The 20,842-nt window shown below is 29.2% G+C and overlaps 2 protein-coding genes across 4 annotated transcripts; both read right to left on the minus strand.

Annotated features, from left to right (window-relative positions):
• Positions 1-7,341: 7,341 nt before the first annotated feature.
• Positions 7,342-14,597, minus strand: LOC111428495 (G-protein coupled receptor dmsr-1). The gene is made up of 4 exons (XM_023064036.2): positions 14,428-14,597; positions 9,846-10,408; positions 7,636-8,325; positions 7,342-7,565 (listed from the first exon to the last, which is right to left on the minus strand). The coding sequence occupies exons 2-4, from the start codon at positions 10,361-10,363 to the stop codon at positions 7,532-7,534; spliced, it is 1,242 nt and encodes a 413-aa protein (XP_022919804.1). The 5' UTR covers positions 10,364-10,408; positions 14,428-14,597; the 3' UTR covers positions 7,342-7,531.
• A 2,229-nt stretch (positions 14,598-16,826) lies between these two features.
• On the minus strand, positions 16,827-20,316 carry LOC111428499 (ionotropic receptor 75a-like). Of its 3 annotated transcripts, XM_023064039.2 has the most exons (5): positions 20,238-20,316; positions 19,978-20,186; positions 19,658-19,929; positions 17,046-19,606; positions 16,827-16,992 (listed from the first exon to the last, which is right to left on the minus strand). In XM_023064039.2, exons 1-4 carry the CDS (start codon positions 20,269-20,271, stop codon positions 19,414-19,416), a joined length of 708 nt encoding a protein of 235 aa, XP_022919807.2. In that variant the 5' UTR covers positions 20,272-20,316; the 3' UTR covers positions 16,827-16,992; positions 17,046-19,413. The 3 variants fall into 3 exon arrangements, with proteins under 3 accessions (XP_022919807.2, XP_071055267.1, XP_022919803.1); XM_071199166.1 differs by having other exon boundaries at positions 19,658-20,186; XM_023064035.2 differs by lacking the exons at positions 19,658-19,929; positions 19,978-20,186; positions 20,238-20,316 and having other exon boundaries at positions 17,046-18,195.
• Between the last annotated feature and the right edge of the window lie 526 nt (positions 20,317-20,842).

Raw genomic sequence — 20,842 nt, forward strand, 5'->3', positions numbered from 1 at the left:
TTTTCGGTACAAATCACATGCTTTTTTCACTCACGCACTTTTTCAACTTAGTTACGGACACTAATTAATCTGTACTGATCTTGATCACTTGGCGCTATCGATATTGCTTTCTATTTTTGGATGATCACTGTAGGATAAGTAATTAACTAATTACGAAGTTGATTAATTTACGCTAATAACATCGGTGTTTATTGTCCAATTGATACAAAATCACTCAACGTTGATTTGAATGTAATTCCATCATTAACAAAATCTGCAGTAATACGTGTTTTGTAAGACTGGATTTTTCTCATTTTCTCTAGTCGAACAGATGATTTACATTCTTAAAATTTTAGTTTGTAACAGCATTCCTCGATTGTGATGACCGCTATAAATGGATTAAATTGGAAATTTATAGTTTAATCAAGGATTTGAAGCAAATTTTACATCTATTTTTAGTATTTGGCTACATGTATTTGTAATTGGAATGGTAAAAGTTGGATTTAGTTTTAACTGTATGCAGCATGCTACGCGTAGACGATTTCTGTCGTGTAGCGGTTTAGTGTTCGCTTTTGAATTGATTTGAAACGCTACAACATAATTTAGGGGTTAGCGCGAATGTGGTTGTTTGAACCACACGCGTACTTTATGTATAACCAAAAGGTTGTGAAAACAGGTTAACAACGTTATGTTTTGAGTACCATTTATACAAAAATTTGGAATTTTGGGAACTAACTTACCGTATATAAAAAAGCTCTTTATCCGAGTTAATAAAAATTTCCAACAACAAACTCATTCAAAGGGACAATATTGCAATTTAAACTCGAACGTTTTCACTAAATTACTTATAGAGGCTGTTTGAATGTTTCTGAAGAGTTTCTGAATACATTTATTCTACTCACAAATTGTATTCATATTTGAATTGTACATCAGTATTAATTTTACTAGAAAATAAATTACAATTAAATTATATTGTGTTTTCGAACGAAGCAAAACTCTAAAGTAAATTAAAGAAAAAACATTCATTTGATATCCTCTAAAGTCTAATAAAGTCAAAGCATGAACGAGATTAATAATTTTCTTCAAAGAATGCCGAATAATTAAAACCATTAAAAGTCTTTGAAGTTATTCATATAAGAATTTTTTCCAGGATTTCCTTAATGAGCGAAAGCTTTCAATTAACTCGTTTAATAATTATTCACAGTGCGGTTTCGGTGAATGAAACGTTGAAATAAAGGAGCAGAAATGAAACGATGTAAAAATAAGTTCCAAGTTACTTTGAGAAAATTAATTACCATTTCATTTAATTAATCACTTTGTTACCATCAATCTATGATGGTATTAATAAAAAAAGATCGGCGATTTAAACGAAGTAAAAGTAGCTTAATTTTATTTGAATTTATGATTGCTTGCGTTTCAAGAAATGTCGTACAAGGGTTGATTGTATACAAAGTCGTTTTTTGATTTCAATTTGCATGCTTCTATCAAAAGAAATTTAAATAGATCCTTGTCGACAAGAATTTTATCGTGTACATATTCCTCCATGTATTAAAATTGTAATAAAATATTCTCAGAGGGAATCGCTCTACCAAAGGTAATGCATGAAAATTAAAAAATTAATACTAGTATCACAATTTTTTTTAATGAGAATAAGTTAATTAATTCCCAGAGCAATATACCATATGCCTCCAGAGTTCATCTATGCAGAGGCGTTTCGGCAACGTATCCAAAGATTACGTCTCTCCCCGTGTATCTTTTCGCCTTCTAAAGCACGCCTCACGTTCCTTGGAGTACATGATACTTTAGCCATCCGAGATTGTTTTGTTATACCCATGCATTTAAGTTTAGATTCCTAAGTTACAGAGCGATTTTCATACAACTGCATTTATGATATACATTTTATTGTTATTTATCGGTTTCCATCTCCTGATATCTCTTAATTTCATTATTGTCTCTCCTCAACATCGCTCCAACATCCCTTGATACAGTGTTTGATACTTCTTAACTACCCTTTTTCACTTTATTCACTTTAACATTATGCTTAAGTTTGAGAAAGACAAAGAAAAAGTGAAGAAATTTAGGTCCATCTTAATTGAGCATCTTAAAGTGTCTCAATGAATTAATTGTTTATTTGAAAACATTTAAAAATTGTTTCGTGGTACGTAATAGTGAGAAAAAAAAATTAATTTTCATTCCATTTGTTTCGCTTCTCTACAAATCGCATGGGATATTGTTCCCTACTAGAGTTCCGTCGATTTCGTTTCGAATTCTATTCAACAGCACGTATCGTACATTTCGAATAGGCTTTAAAACTTCTCTCAAACGCGTTTGACCAACACTATGATAACGTTTTCATGAACAATTTTGCAATGAGTACAATGTGGTTTATAGTATCCATCTAACAGAAGGTATTTAGAGAAGTTGGACGCACAAAGTACGTTAACAGGATACCCCTTTATATAGTCGTTCGCATGAATAATTTTATATTTCAGTTTAAAAGCACACGCGTTAGTAGAAAAAATGTTGTTTCATTTATAACATAACTTTTTAAAATGTATGGTACAGCAAACATTTTAAATGAAACGTTTCAATTAAAAATTTTAACATCTGAAAGATTTGCTTCAAATATTGGTAAATACACCAAATTAGAAAACAAAGGTTCGTTTTCTTAATAATTCTTAATAAATTAATATTCTAAATAGGTCCACCAATAAATAGCAATTTATGTCAGGTAATTATCGATTTCGGTTTAGGAAGGTTACGCTTTGTGCCTTAAAAGTGGGTTTTACAAATAAAAAGTGATGGGGGAGTGTAATTTAAATAATGATTTATGAGTGGAGATGAAAATAAGAAAGAAAAATAAAGATAATGTGTGCAGTGAATGGAAAAAGAAACGACTGTGAGTTTTACGACTTCCTTTTGGTCACAATTAAATTAGAAGAAAAACGTATTTCCTTTTTTATGTTGAAGGAGCTTTCTTATTTCTGTGCTTTCATAAAGATGGAAATAATTTTTTTTCATTTTTGTTGCAGAGTAGTTAAAATCACTCTTAAACGAGAATCGAGAACTATGATTTTTATTTATAAATAATGAGTTTTAAAAACTTTTTATTGAATTTGAAGTAGAGTCTTGTTTTAAATACAAGCTCGTCTCAATTCATCTTGCAGAAAACTGATATGAATATTTATGGAAAATTAGTACCAATTTGCATTTTAATTAAGCTCAAGGAATGAAACAAACTTAACCAATTTTTATATATTAAATAATTTTTCATTACTTAATTTGTGTTCATTAACATTGTATTAAATCGGCTAAATTATTGTTTAACAGGAAGATATTTATTTCAAATTAAATCTTCAAAATGAATTTTAAATTAATAATAAAGCACCGCTCATTTATTATTAATATTATGAGTGTGTACAAAATTTTCTCCACCGGATTATGGAAATTAAATGTAATTTCAATTTCATAGTAAAATACTACTATATTTTAATTAACAAAAAATTCAAATTTGAATATAATTTTATTTTGTTCGCTTGGGTGATTACTGTAAATATATTTTGAAATAATTTAGTTTGAATATACAATTTCAAAAAGGTTCATTTAAATAGGGTTTTATTTTAATTTATATATGGATCTATCTAGATTTATCAGCAACGATATTGAATTGAAAAACCGCTTATCGCATACATCAACAAGTTTTTATACGCATGTATTCGACATGAGTTCATTATTTTGTCCTAATCAAAGAGGAGATTTGTGCAATATTTTTAATTCAACAACATTGTTTTTACGAATTATTAACACAATTTATAAATCGTTTATTGTTGTAGAATCACAGAATTGGAAATTCGTTTAAAAATGTATGACAATACATAAAAGCTTTTTTTACAAAGTCTACTTAAACTGTTCAAAATGTGTAAAGATACAAAATTAATTTTTTTGTTTATTAAAAATTGTTTTCGAAACTATTTCCATTAAAAGAAGTTCCAATTAACTCCCGCTTTTAGAGTACTTTGAAAGTTCTTTTTGTTGACTTTGTCATGACATTTTTTTGTAAAATCCGAGAAGAGCCATTTTCTCGGAAATTTACGCCACATTAATTAATTATATATATATAATATATACATATATATATTACTCTAACATTAATGTCCGGAAACTGTATCTTCGTTATTATTAACAATGGGACTAAGATAAATTAGATTAAATCGTAATAATTTTAAAATTTAACCCAATTTATCTTATATTAAGATACTAGGTCCAAAATCAAGGAAAATACTGGAAATTATACCGAAGAAGATACCGAAACTGTATTGCATAGTTCGAGACGTAGATAATTACTAAGAACTAAGAATCCTAGATGATCATAAATATGAGTTGGATCATAAAGAATTGTTCATTTTTCTAAATCAAGGAAATGCGGTCGATCAAAGGGTAGCAACGATCCAGGGTAGCAACCCGAAAGCCGTGGTACCGTGAACTTTTTATCTTTTTTAAGGTTTTTTTTGGTAATTTTGTTGTATTGTGTATTTTTTTCGGTGTAAGACGTCGTAGGATTTGGGATATCACAGCGTTAATGAATGTAGTAACCGATATTGTTCGAGATACCGATAACGGAGGGGCATCTCTTAGATTTCTCAAAGGCTTTTGATGCAATTGATCTAAAAATATTGCCGGACATGCTTTATTACCTCCGAGTGAGATCTGAAGCGGAAAAGGTTCCATCAGCCACGAGGGAAATGATCCCTTTTACCGTTAGCTTTCATCTTGTATACTTCAACCTTCATTGAATATACACGTCATTGTTAGACACATTTGATACATAGACGTATGAAACCGGCTTTCGTGGTAGTGAATAACCAAAGATGCAAAAAGTGATTTTAATCCGATTAATTTCAGCGCTGTTATAATTTTTTGAAAATAAAAGCACTCATATATTGCTATATTTTCCCTGCTAGTTTTAAAAGAATTTAATAGGGACACTTTATTATTATTTTCTTGTTTTTGTTTGCAATTCCTGCAATATTAATTTTTCAAACATCAGTAGACAAAGAATTTTGTATGAATTTTTTTTAAAGTAATGTTTGAAAGGTTGAAAGGTATCGATCGTACAGGAAGCGTTAAAGGTGAAAAAGAAGGGACTTAATTAAATGTCTGAGGAGAGAAGAACTAAAAGAATTGAAGTAGTAATACATTAATGTATTTTGATGAATTCCTCTAAAGTGGAGCCTTTTAACAAATTAAATAAACTTTATTAAGTTATATACGAAATTTACTTAAGGAGATATTTTTGTCGTACAAACAATATTTTTATCAGAAAAATAAAACAAATTGAAGAAGCACCATGTCCGAAAAATTCACATAGCGAGTGTTTCCCCCTTTATTTTCACATGTAAATTTCGTAATTTTGTATGCATGTAAAAGATGATTTAGGTTGACACCATGGAAAAATATTTTTTTTATTTCGATTTGGATGTTGGTTTTCACAAAATGCATTTTTAGTCTAGTTTTTTAGTTAACTTTCAAGGTGGAAAAATGGGAAATTGAATTTCCTCTCAACTCGGAATTTATCCTGCGTTATTTTAACTTTTCCATTCCAGGTGATTCCTGGTAAAAAATTGTTGAGAATATTGTTGAAAAGGTAAAATTGGTGTTTTATTAACGAGTAATTTATTATCATAATCTTCTTTTGCAGTTTAAGTGCGTGGATTATATTCATTGTATTGCGTGCTGTGTGTTGGAAAAATGGATCTTCATCACCATCAACAAACATTACCTAATAACGCGATAATAATTAAGGTAAGATCCTTTAAAGTTACTTTTCAAGTTTTTTGGATTTCTGATGTTTTGCACCTTGATATTTTCCGGCAACTTTTTCGTAGTTTTATGATGAATGACAGCTTGAGAACTTTTATTAATTCGTCTTAGTAAACTTTTTCGTTATCAAGTTAGCGGGTATAAAAGGTAGAGTAAACATCAAAGGATAATGAGGATTAGCTAATGTTGGTTAGTTTCCTAGAATAAATCATAAATTACATTTTTTCGTAAACTGTACACTATACAGAACAAATTATACAAAAGAAATTAAACGGAACTTGGAACAATTTTTCAAAGCATTAATTTTAATCCGTACAAGAGAACCGTTTCCAAGCGAAAGTACTAATTGTTATTTTGCATTCAAAGAGTTTTAATTTTAAACTTTATCGAATCTATTCTCTTAACAGCTTTGTAAAAATGAAATTTCGTAAAATAAAGATTCTAGAAAATTTCTGTGCAAGTGACACATTTATATTTAGTTCCATTGAGTCTTCACGCAGATAATGGAGATTGTCCATCCAAAACTCGACATTCTCGTTCCCAATAATAGCTAAAAAACTGACAATTGAAAAAAATAAGACTAGTAACAGAAGAAAGATTGAAAAGACAGAAACACGTAGTCTGGTATGAGACAAATTGGAAAGAAATTGTGTGATGGCAAGAAATTTTAGACATACAAAAGAAAGGCCACCCCTATAGATTCCCTTAATTCATTCTTAAACATATTTAGTGCATACACCACTTCGTTTTTAATTATGTTAGGTTCAACAGGTCAATGTACTGAGAAATATCGAGAGCTAGGCTTGGGAAGAAGCAGCTTTTCACATACTTTGTGATTATATTTAAGTTTTTCCGTGTTGAGTCATCTAACAAAGAGAAACAACATGAAGGTAGTCAAAGCACAACATTATTTTTTGCGAGTTGTCTTAAATAAATGTAAGTTTTAATTATTTTAAATCGAAAATAGAATATATTACAATAGCATTCCCTTTCGAGATAGCAAACGCAAATGACCTCAGAGGACAACGTCGACCAAATTATTCATTAAACAGGAATCGATTAATCTATCACATTGGATTATTTCTAATAATATCAGCCCCAACACACAACTGAAACGTGTTGTTATGGTAATGAAGTACTGTTCTGCGAAACAATTCGATTACAATTTAATTTTGAATGTAATTTAAGTACTTGATATGCGATCATGATTACCTATTTAATCGTATCTGTTTGTTTTCGTCGAATTAAAAAAAAGAAAAATATGTTATATTCTTTATAAATCAAACTTCTAACAAAACCTTTGGTTAACCTGAGAGAAAATCGATACACTGTCTTACCGCGTTAGTTTGGAGTGTGAAAACGACGTCAACAAACTTTACTTCTAAAGTACGTAAACGGGTAAGAAAACCCCAGACAACAAAGAATGACATTGTGCAAATATAAATCACACTTTTTTTAAACCATTCTTTTGTGTTCACCTTTTTGCCGAGTAAAAAATTATTCAGTTGGTAAAGGAAAAAAAAGAAATAAAAAGCGAAAACCTGTACTTAAATCGACTTTAATATTTGCACATATACTTGAGTTACATCTTAGTTACATTCAGTTTTAAGAAGAAAAAGTTACAACAGTACATTTATTATTTTCTTAAATTCATCTCATTTTGATGATTTTCCTTTTAAACAGGCGTATCTTGAAATGTATCTTGAAAAGGATCTGGTTTTAAGATTTTCAGTCATATTTCTGTTGTGTTCGTCACAGCCATTGCTCTAAAATTGTTGATAAATTAACTTTAATTCACAACCTAATTTCGCTTTATATCTATATTTAGTTACATACGTTGTGGTTGTATGCGCATCCGTATTCCTGGATTTTCCGCTTAATTTGATGAAAATGCGTTTCCTGAACATCTGTCCAAACATTACCCTGAACATCCTATTCATGGAACAATACAATATAAAATTAATCGAGCCGTTTAATAAAGCCAACATATCCATTATATCTCCGAATTCTTGATAACAACTCAAAAAGAAACACTTTCCTTTTAATCCGCTTAATAATCCGAAAATCCCTTGAGGAAATTCAGTAATGAGAAATAAAATTAAAACTGCAACCAACATTTTAGTCGTTCTCTCGGCTCTTCTTTCCGCTTTTGATTTCTTTTTAATATTCCCACTAGAATCAACAGTTTCTTTTGGGATTTGGTTATACGATTTTAAAACCTTTTTACGTTTTTTTGCTTTATATAAAGTTTTAATTAACCAAGCACTAATTACGGTTAAAATCAAACAGGGGAACAATTTCATTACAACGGCGTAAGTCCATAAATTAAATATAATAAAATTTTCGTTCGACGATATACTCGAAGTGTACAAGACGTAAAATTTTCCGTCTTCTTCGACTTGTACTCCTTTGATTGAAAAAGCAAAATATGTTGGGATGCAAAGAATGATCGGAAGTACATAACTTAGACATATCGCTATGGTACATCGAGTTTCTGAACAGAGAACGCTACTTCTTTCAGGATATCTACAAAGAAAAAAACGACATCAAAAGAAGAAATAAAAGCGCGACTAAAAAGAATACTTTCAAGTGACTTGTAAAAAAATCTCTTTTAAGTACTTCGTGTTTTTTACTTTTGCTTTTACGATACCTTAAAAGTAATTATCTAAAATTAAATTGTATCGGTTTATTAAATTTATTTTTCAAAATGGATTTGTTTACTACTTATTAATTGTAAATCTACATAAAAATTAAAGTTGCTTAAATATGATGTTGCTGAACAATAGCTACGCTTTTGGTAATGGAAATAGCAATTTCCTGGTTGCTGGCATTCCTTGCTGTATTGTATGGTAGATTATTTATTGCTGATAGAAGACAAGATACTCCTAATGAAAGTCTAGACATAGTCGTTGAAATAGAAAATTAGATACTGCTAATAAAAGATCTAATGTTGTTGTAAAGGATTAAATACTGCTGGCAAAGAATTACACTGCTATTACAGGTATGGATACAGATAATGAATACAGATAATGAAGGAAAATCTAGATATTGTTCGTAGAACTCAAGGTACCATTGGCTGAAGACCTGGTGCTGCCAATTAAAGACATCTTTCTTATAGGAGACTAGATACTATTGACAGAACATAAGATACTGTTAATGGAGGACTAAAATTGTTTTGTAGAAGACTGAATACACTTTGCAGAAAACTAGACACTACAAATGGATAACCAGATACTACTCATAGAAGACTAGATACTGTTGGCAAAGAACTACATTTAGATATTAGGAGACTTTATATTATACCGTTGGTAGAAGACTAGATACTGCCAGTAAAGGTATCTTTCTTATAGAAGGCTAGGTACTGCTGACTAAAAGTAAGGTATTGCTATTACTTGTCTAAATCGTTCATAAAGGAGACATTAAGTACACAGGACTAGCTTTTTAAGCGTTATCATTCCTTGTTATTTTGGATGTACCAATTATTAGATATTCGGTAGCTTTTCCTATTAATGTTAATGGCAACAATATATATATTTAATTCGGATTTTATAAATCGTAAAATTACTGAATATATCTCATAAACAAATGTAATTTATTGAAACAGGTAACTATAGAAATTAATTAAAAATGTTCATCAAATAGCTGGTTCAATTTAGTTATTTCATATACAACTTTTACAACTTTATTAATAATAAAACTCCAAATCAGATATGAAATTTTTATAAAATGTTGATTAAACAAATCCATCTTTTTATATATAGTCGTTTTTGCCATAAATCAGCACTAAACACATATAAGGTAAATAAATAAATATATATATTTATAATATATATTCCTTCACATAAAACTTATTTTTCGATAGGGTGACGTCAACGATCTGTTTTTTGTCATAAGATGACGTTTAAGTAAACATCATAAAGTCCCAAAATGTTCATAAAATATATATTTTATACGAAATTATTTTGAAATATTTCAATCGAAATGTATTTAATATTAATTTTCAAAACGATATAAATTACATTATTTTGTTATATAAATAGACTTACCCAATAGCTAAATATCGCCATACAGCTAATGTTAAAGTTAAACAAATCGATACTGTATGTGCTATTTGAGTAAAATGAATGTGTACCAACATAAAAACAGCTCCCCAATAAGGAAATTGATACTCTTTCATAACAACGGCGTGATAATAATAAGCGAAAATCATATATTCGACCATCAAGAGCATATCGGTAACAGCTAGTCCAGTAAGAATTCGATTTATTGGAACACATGCCATTTCTTTTCTCGTTAAAACTATGATGTTGAAAATATTTGCAATAGTTCCAAAAATACAAACGATGAACGCCAAATATCCGTGATATTCAGCGTAAATTTGCACATACGATGTAATCGAAGAGTTACAAACGTTACACATCCCGATTTCATAATCTGTGTTGTTGTCGAGATTTTCAAGTCCGTGAATTTCAAAGGTTTTGTTGTTAATCGAAACAATGGCTATGTTATTTTGCGTCATGATTGTTATGTTCTTTATGTAGATGTATTTTAGGTCTTCTGACATCCCCGTTTTGAATTGAAATGATTAAATTGGTGGATATTTTCAACCCTGAAACAAAAAAAAAGAAAAGTTAACTGATAATAAAATTCGTCAAATTTATTGTTGCTGTAATAATAAATTTTCGTTCTATTTTAAGAAAAAGAAAATGTGGCAAACGAAGATTATATTACGTCAATTAATTTCTTTTCTTTTACTTATTTTTTGGGGTTTTCATCAAAAATATTTGTTTGCACAACTTGCTAAATTTAATCCCCAAGAATTAATTTCATTAAAATAACTTTAATTGCCGTCGAATTAGTCAAATTTAGGAAGTCGAGTTCATAAAAAATCCGAGCTAATATATTCAAACCCCGTAGAGTGGTTTTGTTAATTAGTTAGCTCACATTCATTTCCCGTTGGGGAATGAATAATTCGGGCTGGTTTTCTGGTGGCACAGTTTTTTTTTCAATTTTAAAAAGTATGTATTGGTTTGTGAAATACGAATATGATGTGTGTTTTTTATGAACTGTTTTTCTTGCTATATTTGTTATTTTATAATAATTGCATAGAGCTACATAAAAGCTCACAATCCGAAAAAAAGTCTGACTCAAACATAATCATAATCAAATTACCTTCGATTACTTTTGTATCTTATATCTTACAATTTTTGCAGACTTGTATGGGTTCTGGTTAAAAAGGCAAAGTAATATTCGCAATGATGGAGTTGTATGGTATTTCTGCGCCATCTAGAATCAACGACGGCAGCCAATCCAACCTAACATCCAGTCTAGGAGCGGCTGACGAAGCAAGTAGCAAAATGCAAGTATATTCTTACTCAATACTGTTTTAAGTTGCTCTGATAAAACAAGGAGCAGAAAGAACGGTTTTGTAAACATTAAATAAGTGAAGGCAACACGCTGATTAGTTCAACTTCATAGGAACGGTTTATTAACAAAGAGAGTGTTTCAAAAAAGTGCTCAATACAACAAAATTAATGAATAATCAAAGAAAGGTAAAAAATCCTTTCTTGAACAACTTGAAGCAATTGCGAGCTTTACTCACGTTTTTACTAGCTCACTAACATACGTTGATATTGTTCGATTACATACTCCACCTTAATCAGTTTTTAACAAATCGTTGAGTAAGCTATTTACTTTCTGAGTGGTTAAAGCATTATGCTGGCGCTTGGTTAAATTAACATGACGTTAACAGATAGTTTAAAGAACAGTTAATCGCCTATCGTCTCTGCACGAACTTTAACATGGCGTTTATCGGGCCATTTTCGTTTCAAAATGACTACAAAAGATAGTTAAATTATAATCAGTAAAATATATACAACAAATTAATCCTTATTTATCTTTGTTTAGAGTGCAAGTTTATATAAACCAGTTCGATAACACTAGAATGTTTTTCAAACAAATTCGAAATTTCTTTTCTATTTTAAAACGAGCTTATTTCCATTTTATTGTATATCTCGAGCACAACGGATAGAATTCGAATAACGACAAATCTCGTTCTACTTGATCTAAGGGTTTTACCCCTCAACAAAACAACCTCAATTCAAATTCGTAATACATATTGTTTGTTTGATAGATGGATTCTTAAATCGGATTTTAAGATTGTTTTTCTCAATCCATAGACAAAAGTTATTATATAAAAGATCTATAAATTATATAAAGAAGAGTTGGGAATTTTATAAACGCGCGCAAAGGTAGGGCGGCTTTTCATGCACAAGCAGGATTCGAGCTTATAATAAATTATTCCAATCGTAAACGTTTATGCGCGATTTTATGATCCTGTGGATATTTTTTTATAGGTCTATCGTCAGTGGGATATACAAAAATAGATTTTGAGTATGTAAATACTAAAAAAATTTTTTGTACACGTTGTACATAAAAAAAGAATTTAAAATAAAATTTGAATTTAGAATATCGTCGATTCACAACCTAAAATAAAACTACAACGCGTACTCTCTCGAGACAAAGGGAAGTTGTAGTTCTAGAATATTGATAAGATGAGGCGAAGATCATAAATAAGTTCTTTTCCGATGTTACACGTTTTCGCGTTTTGAATAATTTATTGTCGATATTTTTTTTTTTTAGAAAAAGGTTTTTCTATTAATGTACAAAGCAAAAAATAGGAATGTAAACGATGTCGCAAAGAACGACAAATTTCTTGTTTACTTGCTAATTTGCTATTTAACCGCAATTTCAGATGATGTATGATGTGATACGTCATATAAAGTAAACTAGTTACGTAAACGATAAGAGGAAGAAAAGAACTTTATTTTAATTGAATTAAGTATTAATAAAAAACTTTCTTTACAAGTACTACACAAAAGAAAATAGTTTTACTATTTAATTTAGTTTCTGGAACTAATTTCAACATACCGGAAAAGGCTTTGACTTCATTCACTTTGAAGTCAGCATAGAATTCCATAAGATTAAATTTATCTTGCTTTATTTGATCTCTGACTCGTATTGATGATTAGAAATCGAAATAAACCCTTAAAAAATCTAACAATTTCCTGCGAGAAATTGGAATTTTAAAGTTTTAATCTCAGTCAGTTATGTTTTGCAAATGAAAAAGTTTGTATTCAAAGCTTGACATCAATATATGGGCGAAAAGAACATGTGCACCTGACTCTTTAAAAAGGGAGCTTTGCTGGTATTTACAACTCACCGAAATAACAGAGTTTTTTTTTAGTATTCCATTTAAAAGATAAGGGTGCTTGAAAAAAAAAGTTTATCTAAACTGACGCGGTTGATAAACTCGTTGATATTCCGGTGTATTAACAACTAATCTTTCAAAGGGTATTATATGAAACCTAAAATCTCTTCAAAACACCCGATAAAAAATGTGCTGGTTAAATATAAAAATTAAAGAGGGGTTTTCTGCGAATACGAAATTCAAAAAATAAATATAGATATAGTTAACACGACCCTAATGAGTCGTTAATAAATGTTTACGCGTAAATAAGGTTTCTAAAAATTGTTTTGTTGCGACCATTCTATTTCTCTTTGATATTTTGAAGAATATATTTCTTCGCGCTTTTGGTGGCACATTTGGTTTGACAATGTTGTTCGCCTCGCTTCTCTCTGGATAAGTCAACATGCCGCTTTTAAATCGTTGACGACAACAAACAAAGATTTGCACTAGTCATTGTACGCTTTTGCTTTGCTTAAAAAATCCTTCCTGGATTTCGTATTTTCATTTCGCCCTACAACCTTTGTTACCATAACATTTCTATATAAATTAGATCAATAATTATGATTGAAGCACCTCTACTCTCAAATTCTCACAAAAATCCTAAAATTCTTTCAAAATGAATTTGAAACAATTGTAATAAATAAAATTATGATGTAAATTGGTTTTTTTAGATAACAATTTTTTAATGCAAAAATGTTATTTTTGTCGATTTTGTTCCACAACGTTGCAAAAAAGCGCAAATAATTCATTTCTACGTGAATCAATCTGAAACTATAACAGTATATAAAAAAATAATGGATTTTTAAAAATTCCTTTTAGCTTTTAATTTATAATCCAACATTTTTAACGTGTTAATTTTAAAAAAAGTTAAGTTTTCAAGTATTTTAATCTATATTTAATTCTATTTTTTTATATTTGCTTTACACTCAAAATGAAATTTAATATTATATAATATAACAATAATCTTCTTAGAAGGAAATATAAAGGAAAAAGGATTTTATATTACGAGATGGTTTCGAGTGGTTCTTTCAAAGCTTCCTAAGAGACTTTGTTAATATCATCTACAAAAGAGTCTAAGGCAAACTTTGGAATATAATAACTTTTTATTTGTGATTGAAAACCTTTCCAATTGCTACAAATTATAAAAACTGATAATTTAATTATAAAATTTAGCTAAGATTTTTGCCACATTTCAATTAAATTGGGACGAAGTTGTAGAACAAAGTAACTCAATTAATAAGTTTATTTGCAGCTAGTTCATTGTAAATGTAATTTAACTGCATGTGTTATAACGTTGTCGCTACGAACCACTTAATCTCAATATTTTTAGTAATAATTCTGAAATGTTAAATTTATTTATTATAACTAAATATACTTACATAATTCATAATTAACTCGAAACGAAGAAAGAACTAGCCGAAACAAATTTAATTTATTTTAAAAATTGTATGCACGTATCAACAGGTTTATACAACCGGGCTGATTTCCGAGAGTTGAGCGTGTTTCTGCACTGAATCGCTAGATCGTACTGATAGCAAGCAGGGTTACTATCCTTTTGCTGGTCTTTTGAACGAAGCGCAAAATAATTTCTGTACGAACCGACGCATGCCCGGTTTTATTTGGAACTTTACACATATTTAGCTTTTAGACACTTTCTCATCACACAGAATTTTCAATTAATTTTTATCTCAATCTCATTTTTCCAAGTGGTGCATCATGGGAAAAATTCTACTTTCGCGCATTTTTCTGAATATAATCTAATACCTGGTTTCACGTCAAGGGTTTATGAGGTCGCAATATAAAACATGATAATAAATAAATTTTTCAATATCAATTATTATACACCATATCATTACGAAACTTCAATTCATTATGAAACGTCAATAACAGAATATGCAATCTTCATTTAATTCGTCCTACGATATATCGTTAATTGTAGTTATATTGAGTCCTTCTTTTATGTATGTACATGATCATCATTAAATTTTCAGATATAGGAATCAACAAAAATTGTGTTCAATTCGATGAGACAAAATTAGTTATTAAAACATTGTGTGTACGTGTAATATAGTAAATCACAAAGGCAATTTCAGAAATGGCTGGAACATTTCTAAGGTCCCATCTATGCGTAGTCGTTTGTAATTTCTCGCAACCCACCGCCCCTTTTTAATTAGTGGGATCGCTGGTTGACGGGCTAAAATTAAATTAATGAATATCGAGAATTCTTATTAAGAAAGAATCACTAAATTAATATTCTCTTTTTCTTTTCTTTTAATATTAATTAATTCTTGTTTAGGTTTGAATACAAATACTATCATATCGGATATCTGATTATTCGTTGAAATGATTATTTGTAATAAGCCCTCGTAAATAATCCTATTAATTTTCATCGAAAATAATTAATTCATTAATTGTAATAACTTAAATGGAAACCTGTTTGGATTAATTTGTTGTAAAATTAATTATGCTAAAAATTGAAACATATAGAGAGAAATTCATGCCAAAACATTGTTGGATTAATTAGTAAATTGGGTATAATGCGATTTGAAATTAATCTGCTGATCACAACGTAATTATCTAGGAAAAACATTTTTCTGTCATATCTATGGTCGAAAAGAATTTAGCGCACCCAAGACCATGTTGTCTTTGTTCCATGATATATGTAGTTCATCAATATCGACCTTGGTGTTAGTTTCTCTACGACGTCCTGCAATATAATTGATGATAATCTAACATTTTTCTGGTCTGTCACATTTTCTTCATGTAGTAAATTTTTATTCTTTTTGTATTCAACTTTTCCCTTATTATTCTGCAATATCATTACTTGACAACCTTATGAGATTATTTTCACAATCTTCTATAATATCATTCCTCTCATCTGTAACTCTCATTAATATAATTCTTGATATCATCTCACAATATAATCCATAATATATGCCAATGTTCTTCTTTTTTTCCACAACATCCTCAATATCTTCATTATCTGTGAATATAATTCGTTATCTCTCAAAAATCATCTTCGATAATTAGTTACAAAAGCATATATTTTTTTTTAATTTCTTAAATTTTAGAATTCCAACACATAACTTAAAAAGAATAGTCAGGGACGATTCGTATTACAATTTTTAAGTAAACATTTTAAATTATTTAAATCAATCTCTGCAGTTGACAATGAAACACGGTTGTAATCTTGAATTGGTTGCGCTGAAAATAAATCCATTAATTATTCAAGCGAGGCATCCTAAAGAAAGGAAACAAATATAATATTTTTTATCTTTTAAAAATACCTAGTTTTAAAATAAGCAACCATAATTGTTTCTCTGATACCTTTGTGTTCCGAAATGAAATTGTGCCTCAAGAAATGTGTAATCCTAATGACATTTTAGTGTTCCCAATACTAAAAGCGTGGTAGAAATACGATGATGTTAATCCTCAGAAATGGTAGAATAGGTTTACAGAGTGAAAATAAAAATATAAAAAGCTTTTGGTAAGGTTATAGATTTACCTTGTATAATGGAAAAATATGAATTCAATAAAATTGATTTCATTTTAACTGTAAACATTTTCCTTTATCATTAGATATTGGGTAGGAATAAAATCCAAGGCAAAAAATAAAATCTTTCGACCTGAATAAAACAGTGAAAAGCAGAGGTTTTCATGTAATTTAATTGTGGTGAAAAGACGTGCTGAAAGGAAATCGTAAAATGTTGAGCTTTTTTCTTTTATCTTATTATTCGTATCAGTTCCTTTGTCAACAAAAAGGGCGAGAAAAAGAATATTTTAGCTTTTACATTTAAATGTTTATTTATTAATAAAAATATTTTTATGATTAAATTAAATTAGTTTCTATTTAAATTAGAATTGATTTCGGTTTCCTCCCACACATCATCGTTAACCAAATCTTCTCTACTCAAACGATTCATGTTGTGATACTTAAAATTACTCTACAAAAAAATTAAAAATTAAATTAAATGTTAATCGATAACTTCCTACTTACATTTTTCGATGTTTTAATTATGTAAATCAAATATCCAACCAAAATCGAAAGAAGTAACGTAACCAAAATTAACGTAATCAATAGAAAATTAGTTGAATTCAAAATGTGTTCTTCCTCATATTTATTTTTATTATGCTGATGTAGATGAATCCCCGTTTTAACGTCATTCGAATTTAAACTCTTTATGATTTCGAATACTTTCTTATTCTCAATCTCCAACGGATTCGAGTGTAAATTAAACGACTTTACATTTAAGTGTTGAATTCCGTGATCCAAATGCTTTATTTTATTTCCTTGTAGCGAAACTGTTTCCAATTGATAATTAAATTTGAATAAATTCGACGTGATTTTTTTCAATTTATTAAAAGCCAAATCGATCGTTTTCAATTGACTCAAATTGTCAAAAATACCCTCTTCGAGGTGTTCCAATTCGTTTCTTTGTAATAAAAGCTCCATTAACATAACGTTCGATTGAAACAAATCTTTATTTAATTCTTTCAACTTATTAAACGACAAATCTAAGTGTTTCAAATTAGGCAAAGACGAAAAACTATCATTCTCGACTTCCGAAAAATTATTTCTAATCAAATAAAGATTTTCTAATCGAATATTTTTTTCAAATAATTTGTGCGGCAATCGATTCACTCCCAAGTTTTCCGAAAACGTCAAATCAGTTAAATTAGTTAACGTTTTAAACGAGTTTTCATCAACTTCAATAAACGAACATTTAAAAATAAAAATTCGTTGTGTATTTAATATTAAACTTCCTTCCAATCTTATATTTTCTTTATTCGATAAAATAAAAGTCGAAACGTCACAAGAAACCACTTTAAACAAACTAATCACTAAAAATACACCAATTACTTTAAAATTCTTCATGGTTAAAACGCTCGAACTTATTCAATATCAATGTCAATTTAAAAATAAATCAATTTCGAACATTTCAGTACTAAAATTATTGTAAAACGCAAATAACAACAAGATAAAACCGCCTTTATCGCTATTATCTATTATTTGCACACGAAGATTACACACGAAAAACGAAAACATTAAGTTTTGTGTCAAAGTTTACAACGTTTAAGGCGATGAATGAGTAATATCACGAAAACCAACGGTTTTATCTCAAAAACGTTTTGAAAATATACAAAGATTATGTGACCTAGACTTGAATGAAATTAATAATATATTCTAAAACTAGCTTATTATGATAAATGGTTAATTGAATCGTAATAATTTTGAAGTTAAATGACATTAATTTAATATTGATTGTATGAATCCATGTTGCAAGTTTATATTATATGTGGGAATATGTATATGTATATATACAGGGTGATTCAAAAAACCGTTGACAGACTTCTAGGGCAGGTAATACATCAAAAATTAAGATGAAAAATCTTATTATACATGTGGTCGGAAATGCCTCCTTAACAAGATATAGCGGGTCAAAGTTTCTTTAAAATTAAACATTATCTGCAATAAAATAAATTAACTAATTTTGTGAAACGGGCAGTATTTTCGTGTAAAGTGACAAAACTTTGATTAAAGCAACAGTTATTGATTGGATTAACAAATTTTCTAAAAACGTGGTTTTCTTAAAAAAACGCAATATATAGGATTTTATTAGTAGTATCTACTCTTCAATTAGCAGTATCTAGTCTTCTGCCAGCGGTGGTTAGTCTTAGAAGAGAAAGATTTTGTTATTTATTGAAATATAGTTTTCTGCCAGCAATATTTAGTATATCTACGTTGCAAGTAGTGCTCGCAACAGTGTAGTCTTTTGCAAATAGTAGGAAATCATTCACAAGCAGTATCCAATCTTCTATTCGTCATATCTAGTCTATTAAGAACAGTATATAGTTCTTTGCCAGCAGTACCTAGTCTTCTATTAGAATTTCTAGGTTTTCACTACCAGTATCTAGGCTCCTACAAGTAGTATCTAGACTTCTGTGCGCCATACCTAGTCTGATATAAGGACAAATTAAACTTGTATGAATATCTAGTTTTATGCTAGCAGTATATCTAGTCTTCTAGAGTGAGAATTTTGCATTTTCAAGGAAAATAATTTGGACGAGTTAAATTGAGAGGATAGTTCGTGTAAATTTCAAATGATCTCTTGTTAAATTAATGTCATATCAATCCTTAAACACAATTTCACAGTTAATTTTAAATTTATATTACACGTCTTCGGCTTTGAGTTCATCGAATTTCTTGAAACCTGTGTGAATACCCAAACTGTTCATTATTTATTTATTTGTCGCTGAAGCTTTTGTCGACACAGTACCCATAAAATAGTGGGACCCAAGAGAAATCGGTGCCTTTGATCAGTAGGATTCGCGATTCTTTGTAACGATAAACTTTTGTAGTGAAATCAATAAATGATTTTTTCTAATAAAAATATGATAATACTCAGTAAATATCCAAATATTAATATAATAAAAGCGGGTGCAACTTGTTCTATTCCAATTTGGATGAAACGTTTATTTTGTAAACAGAGCGGTTTCTCGTCGCAAAATATCTTATTTTGTCTACTAACTAATCCATATTGAACAAATCTTCTGTATCTAAAATAAAAATTTTATTGCTTTCAATGTTAAAAAATAAATAAAACTTACGTAATTGATAATAATTCGTTAAAAGGTCCCCGTTTTTTTGCAACTAAATAAATCATCGTCGGTCTCAATGTTTCCACTTCGTTTACATTGCAAATTTCATCATTAACAAATTGTTTACCTATATAATTATACGCACTTATTGATTCGACGAAATAAGAAAATCCTACATTTTTAGTTTTACTTATTCCCACTTCTTGGGGATAAAAGTCAACTTTCGAATCGTTTTTATCAGCAAGTTCTTGCATTCGCCGTAAAGTTGGGTGATTTGTAGCCTGGAATTTTATCTTAAATAAGGGTGAAACAATAATAAATAAATTTACGTTCAGAATTCTTTTAAACGCTATATTCTCAATTCCTATTGTTAAATCGCTATCAATAACGGATTCGATATCTTTAAACGTTTCTGGTTTGTTGTTAAGTAGCAATGAGACTATACTCGATGTGTAATAATTGTACCATAAAAAAGTAAATACTAACAAAGTAAATAAAAGGGAGCGAATTGTGGTTAATTTACTGTTAATCGTTACACCTAAAAATAATTAAAAATAAAATTAAATAAAGAAATCAATTCGAAACTTACCTTGTTGACAAAATGCTGATAAAATATTAAGCATTATTAAATGAATAGAATAACGCCTCCGATTAGTATTATTAAAGTTAGATTCGAAATTTTGTGTTAAGAAGAGAAAAAGAGTTATGATAATGATAAAAGTTAAAGTGCATAGCCAAGCGTTTAAAGAAAATGGTTTTATAAATTCGTCATAAACAATTTGATATACCCCCAAATTGTGGTAAAGAAGTGATGTGCTTTAAATAAATTATAAATATTAATAGTTTAGGAGTATTTTAATAATATTTTTACCGAAATGAAAATGTCCCAACAAGAAAATCAAACGCTTCTATTCTTCCAATGGACATTAAACCCGATGACCCAGAAATGTCAGCATAATTCATAGAAAGTGTTAACCCCAGTCCAGCTTCTTCACCTCGCCAACTTGAACTAAACCAACCAGGAGTTGGAATAATTGTAAATCTACAATAACAGTGTTAAAAAAAATAACTTTGTTTATAATAAAGTAAAATTTCGATATAACGGATCTTTAATATTATTAATATTATCTATTTAATACGTCAGTATATCTAAATATAAATGTGTTTGAAGATGCACGGCTAAAACCGAAACTT

Source organism: Onthophagus taurus, chromosome 10, assembly GCF_036711975.1.
Source record: "Onthophagus taurus isolate NC chromosome 10, IU_Otau_3.0, whole genome shotgun sequence".
Classification (NCBI taxonomy): Eukaryota; Metazoa; Arthropoda; class Insecta; order Coleoptera; family Scarabaeidae; genus Onthophagus; species Onthophagus taurus.